This window comes from Oncorhynchus nerka, linkage group LG4 (assembly GCF_034236695.1).
Source record: "Oncorhynchus nerka isolate Pitt River linkage group LG4, Oner_Uvic_2.0, whole genome shotgun sequence".
Classification (NCBI taxonomy): Eukaryota; Metazoa; Chordata; class Actinopteri; order Salmoniformes; family Salmonidae; genus Oncorhynchus; species Oncorhynchus nerka.
In genome coordinates this window covers 47491830-47508674 of record NC_088399.1, presented here as the reverse complement: position 1 = coordinate 47508674, position 16845 = coordinate 47491830, and the positions used below count along the sequence as shown (strand labels likewise).

Genomic DNA, 16845 nt, shown 5'->3' with positions numbered 1-16845 from the left:
CTGGTCAGTTCCAGACAAAAAAGGGTTCCACAGTAGAGGGAAGTGTGCTCATCCAGAGATTTACAGTCCAAGAGAGAGGCTCTATAGTACAGACGGAAAGTCACAGGTCCACACTGGAGTAGAATGGGGTGTCAGGGGCAGATTGAACTGGAGCAGAGGGCCAGTTTTGATTTGAGGAGGGAGAGGGTAACATAGACAAGATCAGTGGTCCCTCTTTTCAATCCCGGCTAAAGACTGGGTCTTTGATTGAGGACTTTGGCATAACTCCTGTTTGGGAAGCACTGCAGTACATTTAGGGTACAAGCTGTAGAGGAGAAGAGAAGGGAGAGGAGCTGTAGCACTGCAGTGGTTCAGCTGTAGCTTGAAGGAGACCAACGACAAGGCACACAGATGGGAGTCCTGGGGGGGGGGGGGTCACACAGGATTCAAACCACAGTACCCAGACTACCTTGCTCGACGTCCATCAGCGTGTCTGGCGACGGGGGGTCAGAGTTCGTATCGGTGATGTCAGACGGCAAGTCTGAGGAGACATCAGAGGCAGTGACGTCAGCGGTGACGTCGTCGTCACCCTGGTCTGAGTCGGTGCGTCCGTGAGAGAGGAAGGGTCGGATCTTCTTCCTGGCCCGCGGAGAGGGGCTTCTCGAGGGGAGTTTAGGAAGCGCTAGCTGGGAAAGGAGACCCAGCTTCTTAGACGGGCTGCTTTGGCATTTAGTAGCTACGGAGGAATCAAGGGTTGAAGAACGACAAAACAGTGTGTGAAAAATGTCAGAGAATTTATGTTGTCATCTCCCTGAGCCACAGACACTGCTGTTAAATGCAAAAAAGACAGATATATCAAACAGTATAAAGTCCAGTACTGACTGTTGGTGATGTTGGAGGCGGTGTATGAGTCGGCCATGCCTGACACCTGGCTGGCGATGCTGGCCTCGCTGGACCTACGGAGGCCCCTGGGGTGGGGGGGTCCGGTCAGCGGGGAGGCTGGGTACTGGTTGTCCACAAACACACCACAGTGGGAGTGGAGCACGTCAGCTATGGAGGGAGGGAGACACGGGAGAGAAAGTGTGTGTGTGACAGAGAGAGAGAGAGAGAGAAGTGTGTGTGTGACAGAGAGAGAGAAGTGGATTGATCAAACAATGAATCAATTTAATTGTATAAAACTTTTTACAAAAACAAATGAAATGCAGAGAGCGAGAGAGAGAGAGAGAGAGAGATACAGACAGACAGACAAACAGAGAGCGGACAGGGCAGCAGACAGACAGAGACAGGGTACACACTGTCGTTGAGCTGTGCGGCCTGTTGGGGCCAGTTGAGTACAGGGACGGGGATGGAGGTCTCACTGACGCCCCCCTCCTGGTAACGCAGGGGTACTGACTCCAACAGGAGCTGGGGGTTACTCTGCATCGTCTCCACTGGGGGGGAGGAACATGTGGGGGAGAGAGATAGGAAGGGAGGAGGCAGGAGAGACACGGGTGGGAGACAGAGAGGCAGAAATAAACGGACGTAACTACAGAACAGACATGGACTAACTGACATACAACATTATGCTCCCATAGTACATTATACCTGATAATATCTGGACACAGGTATCGCACTATGAGAGCATATGGACAAAGCACACAGCGAATTGAGTGCTTCCTTTTTGGAGGAGAGATATCCCGGAGGCATAAAGGAATAGTTTAGTGGGCGTGCATGTGTATCGAGCCTCACCCAGCAGAGCCGAGTGCCCGTCCCCCAGAGGGAAGCGTTGGTATCGGGGGACACAGAAGGGGGGCAGCTGGTGAAACCTCTTCTCTAGGAGGGGCTCCAGGCGGGAGGCAGAGGGGTCCGCTGGATGAAACAGGTTATACACCTGCTGACAAGCTGGACGCAACGCTGAGACTGGAGAGAGACAGAGAAATAGAAAGAGGAAAAGAGAAAGTGGTTCTTTACATACAGGAACAGCTATCGGAGTTCCTTCCAAAGCTCACATATTGAAAACCATTGGACCAGACTATGGAGGATACTATGAACAACTTCCATCAAAGCTGCTGGTCTCGAGGGTGCAGAAGTGACAACTGCTGACGAACACGTCTCTGGAACCCCTGGAGACTCCATGTCACAACCCCCTCGGTTTCCTCTGCTGCCTCTCAGCTCTTTTTCTAAACCTCCTATTTATCCCCTGTCTCATCATCTTAGTTCTTAGTTTACTTTGGAACATGTGTCTTGAATGTCATCCCTTGATGTCACAGCCAATGGACTTCTGGCGTCAGAGATCTAAAACATGACTTCTACCCTCTGAACTCCGATGTTAACTCACTAAGGGATGTCCTGGCAGAGCCCGACCCCCACAGCTGCAGGAAAAGACACTGTCACCGCACAGATGCCGAGTAGCTTAGTTTACAGCTTCTCACTAAATGTGAGACTTTCTGTACACATACAGTAAATACAATTCTGAAAAGTGGCAACTCTGCTTATAGTCTATTTCTGCTTTAGCCAACTCCTTAAAAGGCCAACTCCTTAAAAGGCCAACTCCATGCATGGCAAAGACTGTTGGCTGCAGTTGGAATATAGCCTATAGTCAACAGGATATAGTCTAGTATAGTCTACTGGCTACTGATTTCAACCTCTGATGAAGGTGTTCCTCACCATCTATAGACGGCACAACAGTCTTCCTCAGTGCCAGCACCAGACCCAGAGGAGAACCAAAGAGGAAGAAGTCTGCCACCTCGAAGTCCAGCCTCCCTAGCGACCCCCCTCCCTCTAGCATGGTACTGCTGCTGGAGCGCCTCGAACCCGGGTCTGTTCTCAACACACTGCTGTGGAGACTGGAGAAACAGAGGGAAGGAAGGGGGGTAGAGATGGAGAGAGAGAAAGGAGGTGACAAAAAAGAGGGGGAAGAGTCAGCCGACAGGTGTAAACAATGAAACATTTACATGGGCAAAGTGAACATTTGATAACAATGATGGTCATTGTCGCTATACTGTGTGTGTGTGTGTGTGTGTCTGTCTGTCTGTCTCTCTCTCTGACCTGGACAGGAAGGCCTGGTGCTGTTTGATGGTGTCTAGTTCGTAGGTGGAGGAGTCACTGCGTTTGCGTGGCAGCATAGTCTTGGGGTCGTCAGGCCCTAAGCTGCGAGGGATGTCAATGTTACTGCGACTAAGATGGCGACTGCCCTCCAGAGACGGAGAAGATGGAGAGGAAGGAGAGACACTGTTTATTATGATGCCTGGGGAGAGGAGGTCTGTGTCCTGGAGAGATGGAGGGCAAGGCGGGGGGAGGAGAGAGAGAGGGGGGGGGCACATATAGTTAGTAGCAGTCCGATTTACAGCACAGATAAAGGAGGGAATTCGGGTGCAACTTAAAGGACTAGAGGAAGGAACCTGTACGCTGACAGTGCTGCCTCGTCTGCTGCTGTTCTGGCTCTCTGAGACGGTGACGTTACTGCTACACAGAGCATCAAACCCTAGGATACCACCTACACAGTCCCCGATCACACACACCTACAGGAGGAGAGAACGCATGCCTTTAAGTTCAACATAGAGAAAATAATACGCAATAGCTGTCAGAAACATCCGGGACCTCGAAACTTTGACTCTGGTCCTCTGCACTGACCTGTCCGGAGAAGGATGTCCCTTCCAAGGACCTTAAGAAGTCCCCATACACCTGATTGGCTCGTTGGATGACGGTAGCCACGGCATCCTGGTACTGGGGAGCGGAGGTGGCCAATAGAGGCAGTGCAGCTAGAGGGATGTGGTCCTGACTGTTGGAGAGGCAGCCCTCGTCATAACTATAAGGACTGAGACTGGTCAGGAGAGATAGAGGGTTAGGGTATGTGTGTGTGTGTGTGTATGTGTGCGTGCGTGCGTATGTACTCACTTGGACACCAGGGAAAAGGCGTCGGCACACACCGCGGGGCAAGGAACCACGCGGATGGCGATGCGTCCTAGGGCTGCTGGGTAATGGACCCTCATCACTGTCTCAAACGCTCCGGTCAGAGTGTTGACGTCCGCCTGCTTACTATTTGGCTCACCTGGGAGTAATTACGAGTAAATAGTCATACAATATTGTTACATTGTCTATCCAAGAACAAACAAAGTGAGGATGACTGTAAGTGTTTGTGTTGGGATGTTGTATACCTGCTCCAGTGTCTAGGATGTTACCCCCGTGAAGCACCAGGAGGAGAACGTGGATCTTTGAGGGCGCCAGACACTGCCGAGACGACCCATCCTACGGGAGAAAGAAGGGCGCTCCTTGATTAGTTACCAATATGCAGTGACTGTGAAGGGGTGAAATCATGGGAATTAAAGTAGAATAGAGAAAGAGACCATTCAAATTGGAACTGAAACAACATCTTTTCACAGCCTACAGTAACACAACACCCGACTGAAGGCTACAACACCACCTCTGAACCACAGTGCACTGTGGGGCTGGGACTAGGGGGTCAGACTTAACAGCTGGTCGTCTGCGGGACCCGGCAGTGGAGCGGCGTCTCCGTTTACTAGAGACGTGACGCTGGACACAGAGAGGATAACACACTGAGATGCTGCCTGTGTGTGTGTGTGTGTGTGTGTGTGTGTGCGCGTCAGAGAGACGTGCTGCTGCACACAAAGAGCAACAACAAACACTGATATAGTATTTACACGTGATCTACTATCCCCGATAGACGTTACTCTGGGATGTTCTCCCTCCACCTCTGGCTGTCATTAGGACCAGATGGGATCAAAGCATTCTCAAACTGACACACAACTTCAATAAGCCAACTGCTACAGTACTGGTTTGACTGCAAACATTGCTGTTAATGTATTGTTAAGAAATGTTGTTAAGAAATGATGAAGCTATAGTCAGTAAACTCAGTGAGAACTCATGATGTTGTTTACTTGGCTACTCTCATACATTCTTCCTACTGCTATTTGTCGATTTGGATCCCCATTAGCTTTTGCAGAAGCAGCGGCTACTCCTCCTGGGGACTAGATGAGGAGGTGTTACATTGGAAGCATACCTCAAGGAGTCTCTCGTCACTACTGGTCGCGGCATACTCTTCACCCGACTGATACAGGTTCTCTGTAAACACACACACACACAATTGTTTTTCATGAAACAAATTAACTTGCTGAAGGACGATATAGGACATGAAGATCTGAAATCTTAATGACGAACGGACCTGTGTGTGTGTGTGTACAGTATGTGTTTTGATTTGGATTTGACTGGGATCCCCATTAGCCGACGCCAAAGGCGACAGCTAATCTTCCTGGGGTCCGACACATTCCAAAAAATATATTATAGACAGAAATACTTCACAATTGAGATACATTTAAAAAATATTAACCTAGACATTACAGACTTACTACATATGCCTTAACTAGGTGTGTGTGTTGTCCTACCCTGGCCCTCGTCCGTCTCTGTAGTCTCCATCTTGTCCATTAGGTCGTTGGAACTCCACTTGGTCATCTCCTTGGCATGTAACAGCATCTCCTCATCCCCAGAGAAGTCCTCTGAGGAGACAGACATCAGTAACAGTTGTAATAAGATGTAATAACAGTCATAGAACTCCAGTAAGTAACAGCTGATGTAGTAACTGTAATAGCGGTCTGGAAATAAAATGTCATAGCAAACCGTGAGCGTCAAAGAACTCGTCGTCCGTGCTGTCCTCGGAGTCACGAGCGATACTCTGCATCCGCCACTCTGAGATGTTCTGGTGGACGGGGCTTCCTGTGTGGACAGGAAATAGGAAATAGAGTGAGGGCACTATTCTCTTTGGGACTTGGTAATTATTGAACAGAGAAATGCATCGCCCCACTCACCTCCTCTCTTCGAGGATCTATTAGACGACTTGGACGAAGTCGACCACTGCTTGGTGAGCTCACCACGCGTCTGTAACGCATCTCCCAGCCCTGTCCGTCCTCCCTCCACCTCTCCCCCCTCCCCCAGGGTCTTCACTCCCTCCTGGTCCTGGTCGGGGGTGGCAGAGGTCACTTCCGCCCCCTCCTCGGTGTCACTGAGACTGTACTGGGCCATCGTCCTGGCCAGGGCTAGCTGGGTCTCCAGCTCCAGCTGTCTGATGTCCTCTATGGTCAGACCGTACCACTCATCTTGCCAGCACCATGCCTGCCGGTGGGCTCGCACCATCACCTTGCGCAGGCCTGGGGAGGAGGGGGAGGAGGGGAGAGGGAAGAGCAGGAGATGAATAACATTATCACAGCGTTCTCGCTCTCAATTCCAATCAATATAATTATTTTTCTTTCTCTCCATACCCATCAATCGTGCATACATTCATTAGAAATAAACTAATGAACCTGTCAGTCATAATGTACTAAAGCACCACACAGCAGCAACACCACAGAGCAGTCGCACACACACACAACACACATACTAGAAACACAGGTACAACACACACACACACCTAGCTGGTGATTCAACTCAGCCATAACACGAGAGGATTAAATGAGCTGTGTGTATAAATTAAGAGAGCGTATATGAACAAACAGCAGTAGGTCAGTGTGTGTTAGTGATGCGCCGGTCGACTCATAACCTGCAGTCCCTGCGGTTATATCCGTGGAGCGGGCAGGTTTAGATTCATTAAATATTATGTGGATGAACAGCAGGTGGGTAAAGAGAAAAAAATGCATAGCAAAATAATCAATAATAATTACTGTGCAATTCATATTTATACATAGAGTTTTTTTCTTTCATAATTTAAAAAAAAAATATATTTTTTTAAATCGGGCATTAGTGCGTAGGCCTTTTCATAGAAGCATGCGGAAGGTGTGATTTATTGCTTGACTTTGTCTATTGTTTGAAATGTGTTTCAGAAAAACATTAGGCTCCTGTTCAATAGGCCTAAATATTCAAATGAGGTAAGACGGATTTGATCGTGGACTACAGGAAACGGAGGGCCGAGCACTTCCCCATCTTCATTGACGGGGCTGTAATTGAGCTGGTAGAGAGCTTCAAGTTCCTCGGTGTCCACATCACTAGGGACCCATCATGGCCCCTGCACACCAACACAGGAGTGAAGATGGCACGACAACGCCTCAAGAGGCTGAAAAGATCTGAAAAGATTCTCAAAACAGCTGCACCATTGAGAGCATCTTGACTGTTGGCATCACCGCTTGGTATCACAACTGCTTGGCTACAGACAGTAATGCGTACGGCCCAGTACGTCACTGGGGCTGATCTCCCTGCCATCCAGGACCTCTATACCAGGCGGTGTCAGAGGAAGGCCCTAAAAACTGTCAAAGACTCCAGCCACCCAAGTCATAGACTGTTCTCTCTGCTGCCATACGGCAAGTGGTACCGGGGCACCAAGTCTGGGTCCAAAAGGCTCCTGAACAGCTTCTACCCCCAAGCCACAAGACTGCTGAACAGTTAATCAAATGGCTACCCTGAATATTTGCATTGACACCCTTGTTATTTGCACTGACTCTCTAGCAGCAGCTCTATGCACACTCACTGGACTCTACCCACAACCTCACACATACTACACTGACACTCCAACACTACATATGCTGACACACACAAAACGCATGCATATTGACGCCACACACACCCTTTAACACTCTTCACATACGCTGCTGTTACTCTGCTTATTATCGATCATGATTGCCTAGTCCCTTTTACTCCTACCTACAAGTACATTTTACCTCAATTTCCTCAACTACCTCGTACGCCTGCACAATTACTCAGTACCGGTACTCCTAATATATAGTCTCGATATTGTTACTTCGTGTTACCATTTACTTTTTAACTCTGCATTGTTGAGAAAGGGCTCGTAAGTAAGCATTTCACGGACCATTCCACACCTGTTGTATTTCGATGCATGTGACAAATACAATTTACAATTAAATGTGGAAGGAAAACGTAATTGTTCAATAAACGTTGAAGAGGGAAAAAAACGTAACTGTACAGCACATTTTCTATATTTGCGGGTTAGGGTTGGTGCTGGCCTCAGATTTTCATTTGATCACATATAGTCGGGTGGATACGGATGGGTTATCGGGGGAGAAGGGCCTTGTTCAGGGAGGTGACCAAGAACCCGATGGTCACTTTGACAGAGCTCCAGAGTTCCTCTGTGGAGATGGCAGAACCTTCCAGAAGGACAACCATCTCGGCAGCACTCCACCAATCAGGCCTTTATGGTAGAGTGGCCAGACGGAAGCCACTCCTCAGTAAAAGGTACATGACAGCCCGCTTGGAGTTTGCCAAAAGGCACCTAAAGGACTCAGATCATGAGAAACAAGATTCTCTGGTCTGATGAAACCAAGATTGAACACTTTGGCCTGAATGCCAAGCGTCACATCTGGAGGAAACATGGCACCATCCCTACGGTGAAACACGGTGGCAGCATCATGCTGTGGGGATGTTTTTCAGAGGCAGGGACTGGGAGACTAGTCAGGATCAAGGGAAAAATGAACGGGGCAAAGTACAGAGAGATCCATGATAAAATCCTGCTCCAGAGTGATCAGGACCTCAGAATGGGGTGAAGGTTCACCTTCCAACAGGACAACGACCCTAAGCACACAGCCAAGAAAACACAGGACTGGCTTTGGGACAAATCTCAAATCAAAGTTTATTTGTCACGTGCGCTGAATACAACAGGTGTAGACCTTACAGTGAAATGCTTACTTACAGGCTCTAACCAATAGTGTAAAAAATAATCTCTGAATGTCCTTGAGTGGCCCAGCCAGAGCCCGGACTTGAACCCAATCGAACATCTCTGGAGAGACCTGAAAATAGCTGTGCAGCAACGCTACCCATCCAACCTGACAGAGAGGATCTGCAGAGATAAATGGGCAAAACTCCCCAAATGCAGGTGTGCCAAGCTTGTAGCATCATACCCAAGACTCAAAGCTGTAATCGCTGCCAAAGGTGCTTCAACAAATTACTGAGTAAAGGGTTTGAATCTTTATGTAAATGTGATTTAACTTTTTTATATACACTGCTCAAAAAAATAAAGGGAACACTAAAATAACACATCCTAGATCTGAATGAATGAAATATTCTTATGAAATACTTTTTTCTTTACATAGTTGAATGTGCTGACACCAAAATCACACAAAAATTATCAATGGAAATCAAATTGATCAACCAATGGAGGTCTGGATTTGGAGTCCCACTCAAAATTAAAGTGGAAAACCACACTACAGGCTGATCCAACTTTGATGTAATGTCCTTAAAACAAGTCAAAATGAGGCTCAGTAGTGTGTGTGGCCTCCACGAGCCTGTATGACCTCCCTACAACGCCTGGGCATGCTCCTGATGAGGTGGCGGATGGTCTCCTAAGGGATCTCCTCCCAGACCTGGACTAAAGCATCTGCCAACTCCTGGACAGTCTGTGGTGCAACATGGCGTTGGTGGATGGAGCGAGACATGATGTCCCAGATGTGCTCAATTGGATTCAGGTCTGGGGAACGGGCGGGCCAGTCCATAGCATCAATGCCTTCCTCTTGCAGGAACTGCTGACACACTCCAGCCACATGAGGTCTAGCATTGTTTTTGCATTAGGAGGCACCCAGGGACAACCGCACCAGCATATGGTCTCACAAGGGGTCTGAGGATCTCATCTCGGTACCTAATGGCGAGCACATGGAGGGCTGTGCGGCCCCCAAAGAAATGCCACCACACATCATGACTGACCCACCGCCAAACCGGTCATGCTGGAGGATGTTGCAGGCAGCAGAACGTTCTCCACGGCGTCTCCAGACTCTGTCACGTCTGTCACGTGTGCTCAGTGTGAACCTGCTTTCATCTGTGAAGAGCACAGGGCGCTAGTGGCGAATTTGCCAATCTTGGTGTTCTCTGGCAAATACCAAACGTCCTGCACGGTGTTGGGCTGTAAGCACAACCACCACCTGTGGACGTCGGGCCCTCATACCACCCTCGTGGAGTCTGTTTCTGACCATTTGAGCAGACACATGCACATTTGTGGCCTGCTGGAGGTCATTTTGCAGGGCTCTGGCAGTACTCCTCCTGCTCCTCCTTGCACAAAGGCGGAGGTAGCGGTCCTGCTGCTGGGTTGTTGCCCTCCTACGGCCTCCTCCACGTCTCCTGATGTACTGGCCTGTCTCCTGGTAGCGCCTCCATGCTCTGGACACTACGCTGACAGACACAGCAAACCTTCTTGCCACAGCTCGCATTGATGTGCCATCCTGGATGAGCTGCACTACCTGAGCCACTTGTGTGGGTTGTAGACTCCGTCTCATGCTACCACTAGAGTGAAAGCACCGCCAGCATTCAAAAGTGACCAAAACATCAGCCAGGAAGCATAGGAACTGAGAAGTGGTCTGTGGTCACCACCTGCAGAACCACTCCTTTATTGGGTGTGTCTTGCTAATTGCCTATAATTTCCACCTGTTGTCTATTCCATTTGCACAACAGCATGTGAAATGTATTGTCAATCAGTGTTGCTTCCTAAGTGGACAGTTTGATTTCACAGAAGTGTGATTGACTTGGAGTTACATTGTGTTGTTTACGTGTTCCCTTAATTTTTATATATTTTATATATATATATATATATATGACGTTGAGACTGGTGTTTTGCGGGTCAATTTTATGTTATTTTAATTAACAAGAAATTTGCTGTCTTTCAAAAACAAGGACATTTCTAAGTGACACACACACACACACACACTACTGTTCAAACGTTTGGGGTCACTTAGAAATGTCCTTGTTTTTGAAAGACAGCAAATTTCTTGTTAATTAAAATAACATAAAATTGACCCGCAAAACACCAGTCTCAACGTCAACAGTGAAGAGGAGACTCCGGGATGCTGGCCTTCTAGGCAGAGTTCCTCTGTCCAGTGGCTGTGTTCTTATGCCCATCTTTTCCTTTTATTGGCCAGTCTGAGATTGGCCAGTTTCTTTGCAACTCTGTCTAGAAGGCCAGAATCGCGGAGTCGCCTCTTCACTGTTGACGTTGAGACTGGTGTTTTGCAGGTACTATTTAATGAAGCAGCCAGTTGAGGACTTGTGAGGCGTCTGTTTCTCAAACTAGACACTCTAATGTACTTGTCCTCTTGCTCAGTTGTGCACCCGGGCCTCCCACTCCTCTTTTTATTCTGGTTAGGGCCAGTTTGCGCTATTCTGTGAAGGGAGTAGTGCACAGTGTTGTACGAGATCTTCAGTTTCTTGGCAAGTTCTCGCGTGGAATAGCCTTAATTTCTTTGTTTATGGCCATTTTGAGCCTGTAATCAAACCCACAAATTCTGATGCTCCAGATTCTCAACTAGTCTAAAGATGGCCAGTTTTATTGTTTCTTTAAATCAGAACAGTTTACAGCTGTGCTAACACAATTACAAAAGGGTTTTCTAATGATCAATTTGCCTTTTAAAATGATAAACTTGGATTAGCTAACACAACATGCCATTGGAGCACAGGAGTGATGGTTGGTGATAATGGGCCTCTGTATGCCTACGTAGATATTCCCCCCAAAAATCTGCTGTTTCCAGCTACAATAGTCATTTACAACATTAACAATGTCTACTCTGATCAATTTGATGATATTTTAAATGGACAAAAAAAAGGCTTTTCTTTCAAAAACAAGGACATTTAAGAATGACCCCAAACTTTTGAACAGTAGTGTATATATAATGACAGATTTCTTGAGTTATCTTAGATTAATTTAGACTATTTTGAGGAAATACTGGCAACGGCGTTTATACATTGGACAAATAGTACTATTTACGTTTTTTTTGCATTTTTCAAGCAAAGGGCTTTTAAAGGAGAATGCAAGCACACTCCTTCGGTTCGGCTAGCCGAGATTGGCTGGTGTGGCTAGTCGCCAGCAGAACGTCAAACTGAAGCATGCTGACTCCTTAAGCAGTAGTAAATCACTGTCATGATGCAGACTGATGAGCTGACAGAAGAACACTGGCAGGAAATTAATCCTGCTGCCTTTCTTATCTTCTCTCTCACTCCTTCTTCCTGTTTTTCTTTTCATCATTCTTCTCTTATTACCACCATGGTTCTCTATACCTCTCCCTCCAACTGTCACTCACTCTCTCATTCACTAAATCAAATCAAATTTTATTGGTCACATACAGTGAGGGAAAAAAGTATTTGATCCCCTGCTAATTTTGTACGTTTCCCACTGACAAAGAAATGATCAGTCTATAATTTTAATGGTAGGTTTATTTGAACAGTGAGAAACAGAATAACAACAAAAAAATCCAGAAAAATGCAAAATATTATAAATCGATTTGCATTTCAATGAGGGAAATTACAAGAACACCATCCCCACCCAGAGGGGTTAATCTGTTAAAGTTTGTGAGGGTTTTAGGTGACAAGCCAAATTTATTCAGCCTCGTGAGGTTGAAGAGGCGTTGTTGCGCCTTCTTCACCACACTGTCTATGTGGGTGGACCATTTCAGTTTATCAGTGATGTGTACACCGCGGAACTTGAAACGTTCCACTTTCTCCACTGCGGTCTTGTGGATAGGGGTGTGCTCCCTCTGCTGTTTCCTGAAGTCCGAGATCATCTCCTTTCTTTTGTTGACAAATACAAAAAATACAAAATACTGCAAAGTTTCCTAAGAACTAGAAGCGAGGCAGCACACTCGGTCCGCACCATCTTTCTCTCATGCTCATTCCACCTCTCCGTCTTTTTCTCATATTTTCTCTTATTTTCTCTCCCTTCCTTCCCCACCCACACATCTCTCCAGGTCTGAAACTTGACCAACGCAGTGACTCACAAACATACCAACGCCTTCCCTGACAATCCCAGCCACAGTGATCGATTGACAGGCCAAACTGTTAAGAATGTGGCCAGGATAACATGACAATGAGGAAAATGGGAGGAATAATATTGCCAATAATAATTAGAATGTCGTACTTGTTAGGTTAAGTAAAAACATTGTTAAATTGCATATTAAGTTTCCCTTTTCTTTTTGTCACAAATAATGGACTGAATGAAAACATTTTAACAATGTGATTTAACCGATTGATGTTTGTAAAATAGATAACAAAAATGATGTTAAATGCCTGTAAACAGCTTGGGGAGAAAAAATATGTCACAGATGAAATGATGTAATATAGGCCTACTGATTATTTCTCAGTATACTTGTGAGCTACTCATTGACAGCCCGTGAGCTACCGGCCGTGCAGTTTTCCACCATAGCTGGATCCATCATAAATGCACTATACAATAAACTTTTATGAGAACAGTCAGCCCTCGAAGGCTATCTACCTAACGTTAGCTAGCAAATCAGTGTTGAAACAAGCTAGCTAACGTGAGCTAACAGTCATTTTAGCTGGCCAGGTCATATTGAAAGCTAGCTAGCTACATAATATCAAACCTGTTGTCTAGTTTGCTTGATTAGCTAGCCATCTAATAGCCAATGCCATGGCAAGCAAGGTAGTATTTAGCTAGTGCTAGCTAGCTAGCTAGCTAGCAAGATAAATACATGGCTCCGAGTCTGGCGGGAACTGGCAAAGTATGGGGTAACGTTAGTTGCACCATGGTAAGGGTGACTTAAATAATTTTGCTAGCAACTTATCTCGCAACATTAGTGAAACCAGCTGCAGTAAATTATTGGCCACCTAGCAACATGACATATCTCATTTCTGGAGGCAGTGAAAACGCAATTTGAGCTAGCCCACCAAGGCTAGCCCAACCTGCACGCGCCACTCAAATGAAATAACGATACAAATTTAAATAGCACATAAAAATTGCAGTGGTGGAAAAAGTACCCAAATGTTATACTTGAGTAAAAGTAAAATTACCTTCATAGAAAATGACTCAAGTTTAAAGTTTAAAATATACTTAACATATATTTTTTTGTTTGTTATATATTTAAGGAATGCCAGGGGCACACTCCAACACTCACACATAATTTACAAACAAAGCATGTGTGTTTAGTGAGTCCGTCAGATCAGAAGCAGTAGGGATGACCAGGGATGTTCAGTTGATAAGTGTGTGAATTTGACTCATTTCCTGTCCTGCTAAGAATTCAAAATGTAACGAGTACTTTTGGGTGTCAAGGAAAATGTATGGAGTAAAAAAATACAATATTTTCTTACGGAATGTAGTGAAGTAAAAGTAGTCAAAAAATATAAAAATAGTAAAGTAAAGTACAGGTACCCCCAAAAACAACTAAAGTAGTATTTTTACTTAAGTATTTTACACACCTGCAAAATAGATAAACAATGTTATTTTGCAGGTGTCTATTCATTTTGTAACACCAGTGGTGGAATTAGTGGTCATTCTCTCTTTCTCCCCTTACCCATCTGTCTATCGCCTCCTTTGAATTCCATGCTGTCACAGTTACCAGCCCTTTCAAGCTTAACATCCTTATCATTTATCGCCCTCCAGGTTCCCTCGGAGAGTTCATCAATGAGCTTGATGCCTTGATAAGCTCCTTTCCTGAGGACGGCTCACCTCTCACAGTTCTGGGCGACTTTAACCTCCCCACGTCTACCTTTGACTCATTCCTCTCTGCCTCCTTCTTTCCACTCCTCTCCTCTTTTGACCTCACCCTCTCACCTTCCCCCCCTACTCACAAGGCAGGAAATACGCTCGACCTCATCTTTACTAGATGCTGTTCTTCCACTAACCTCATTGCAACTCCCCTCCAAGTCTCCGACCACTACCTTGCATCCTTTTCCCTCTCGCTCTCATCCAACACTTCCCACACTGCCCCTACTCGGATGGTTTCGCGCCGTCCCAACCTTCGCTCTCTCTCCCCCGCTACTCTCTCCTCTTCCATCCTATCATCTCTTCCCTCTGCTCAAACCTTCTCCAACCTATCTCCTGATTCTGCCTCCTCAACCCTCCTCTCCTCCCTTTCTGCATCCTTTGACTCTCTATGTCCCCTATCCTCATTTACATTTACATTTAAGTCATTTAGCAGACGCTCTTATCCTCCAGGCCGGCTCGGTCCTCCCCTCCCGCTCCGTGGCTCGACGACTCATTGCCAGCTCACAGAACAAGGCTCCGGGCAGCCGAGCGGAAATGGAGGAAAACTCGCCTCCCTGCGGACCTGGCATCCTTTCACTCCCTCCTCTCTACATTTTCCTCTTCTGTCTCTGCTGCTAAAGCCACTTTCTTCCACTCTAAATTCCAAGCATCTGCCTCTAACCCTAGGAAGCTCTTTGCCACCTTCTCCTCCCTCCTGAATCCTCCCCCCCCCCCTCCTCCCTCTCTGCAGATGACTTCGTCAACCATTTTGGAAAGAAGGTCGACGACATCCGATCCTCGTTTGCTAAGTCAAACGACACCGCTGGTTCTGCTCACACTGCCCTACCCTGTGCTCTGACCTCTTTCTCCCCTCTCTCTCCAGATGACATCTCGCGTCTTGTGACGGCCGGCCGCCCAACAACCTGCCCGCTTGACCCTATCCCCTCCTCTCTTCTCCAGACCATTTCCGGTGACCTTCTCCCTTACCTCACCTCGCTCATCAACTCATCCCTGACCGCTGGCTACGTCCCTCCCGTCTTCAAGAGAGCGAGAGTTGCACCCATTCTGAAAAAACCTACACTCGATCCCTCCGATGTCAACAACTACAGACCAGTATCCCTTCTTTCTTTTCTCTCCAAAACTCTTGAACGTGCCGTCCTTGGCCACAGCTCTCCCGCTATCTCTCTCAGAATGACCTTCTTGATCCAAATCAGTCAGGTTTCAAGACTAGTCATTCAACTGAGACTGCTCTTCTCTGTATCACGGAGGCACTCCGCACTGCTAAAGCTAACTCTCTCTCCTCTGCTCTCATCCTTCTAGACCTATCGGCTGCCTTCGATACTGTGAACCATCAGATCCTCCTCTCCACCCTCTCCGAGTTGGGCATCTCCGGCGCGGCCCATGCTTGGATTGCGTCCTACCTGACAGGTCGCTCCTACCAGGTGGCGTGGCGAGAATCTGTCTCCTCACCACGCGCTCTCACCACTGGTGTCCCCCAGGGCTCTGTTCTAGGCCCTCTCCTATTCTCGCTATACACCAAGTCACTTGGCTCTGTCATAACCTCACATGGTCTCTCCTATCATTGCTATGCAGACGACACACAATTAATCTTCTCCTTTCCCCCTCTGATGACCAGGTGGCGAATCGCATCTCTGCATGTCTGGCAGACATATCAGTGTGGATGACGGATCACCACCTCAAGCTGAACCTCGGCAAGACGGAGCTGCTCTTCCTCCCGGGAAGGACTGCCCGTTCCATGATCTCGCCATCACGGTTGACAACTCCATCGTGTCCTCCTCCCAGAGCGCTAAGAACCTTGGCGTGATCCTGGACAACACCCTGTCGTTCTCAACTAACATCAAGGCGGTGGCCCGTTCCTGTAGGTTCATGCTCTACAACATCCGCAGAGTACGACCCTGCCTCACACAGGAAGCGGCGCAGGTCCTAATCCAGGCACTTGTCATCTCCCGTCTGGATTACTGCAACTCGCTGTTGGCTGGGCTCCCTGCCTGTGCCATTAAACCCCTACAACTCATCCAGAACGCCGCAGCCCGTCTGGTGTTCAACCTTCCCAAGTTCTCTCACGTCACCCCGCTCCTCCGCTCTCTCCACTGGCTTCCAGTTAAAGCTCGCATCCGCTACAAGACCATGGTGCTTGCCTACGGAGCTGTGAGGGGAACGGCACCTCAGTACCTCCAGGCTCTGATCAGGCCCTACACCCAAACAAGGGCACTGCGTTCATCCACCTCTGGCCTGCTCGCCTCCCTACCACTGAGGAAGTACAGTTCCCGCTCAGCCCAGTCAAAACTGTTCGCTGCTCTAGCCCCCCAATGGTGGAACAAACTCCCTCACGACGCCAGGACAGCGGAGTCAATCACCACCTTCCGGAGACACCTGAAACCCCACCTCTTTAAGGAATACCTAGGATAGGATAAAGTAATCCTTCTCACCCCCCTTAAAAGACTTAGATGCACTAT

The 16845-nt window shown here is 47.4% G+C and overlaps 1 protein-coding gene across 2 annotated transcripts in view; it reads right to left on the bottom strand.

Moving 5' to 3' along the window:
• LOC115127748 (membrane-associated phosphatidylinositol transfer protein 2-like) overlaps positions 1-16845 on the bottom strand; it is a 90697-nt gene that overhangs the window by 14133 nt on the left and 59719 nt on the right. The window contains exons 6-19 of one of the 2 annotated variants that reach the window (XM_029657369.2): positions 5781-6119; positions 5593-5688; positions 5361-5471; positions 4979-5040; positions 4116-4206; positions 3856-4009; positions 3592-3781; positions 3360-3479; positions 3007-3227; positions 2626-2804; positions 1708-1878; positions 1275-1409; positions 862-1029; positions 449-715 (exon numbers count right to left, since the gene is read on the bottom strand). In XM_029657369.2, the coding sequence (XP_029513229.2) occupies positions 449-715; positions 862-1029; positions 1275-1409; positions 1708-1878; positions 2626-2804; positions 3007-3227; positions 3360-3479; positions 3592-3781; positions 3856-4009; positions 4116-4206; positions 4979-5040; positions 5361-5471; positions 5593-5688; positions 5781-6119 (2304 nt within the window). The remainder of the gene's footprint in view (positions 1-448; positions 716-861; positions 1030-1274; positions 1410-1707; positions 1879-2625; positions 2805-3006; positions 3228-3359; positions 3480-3591; positions 3782-3855; positions 4010-4115; positions 4207-4978; positions 5041-5360; positions 5472-5592; positions 5689-5780; positions 6120-16845) is intronic. The other variant, XM_029657390.2, reaches the window with a different exon arrangement.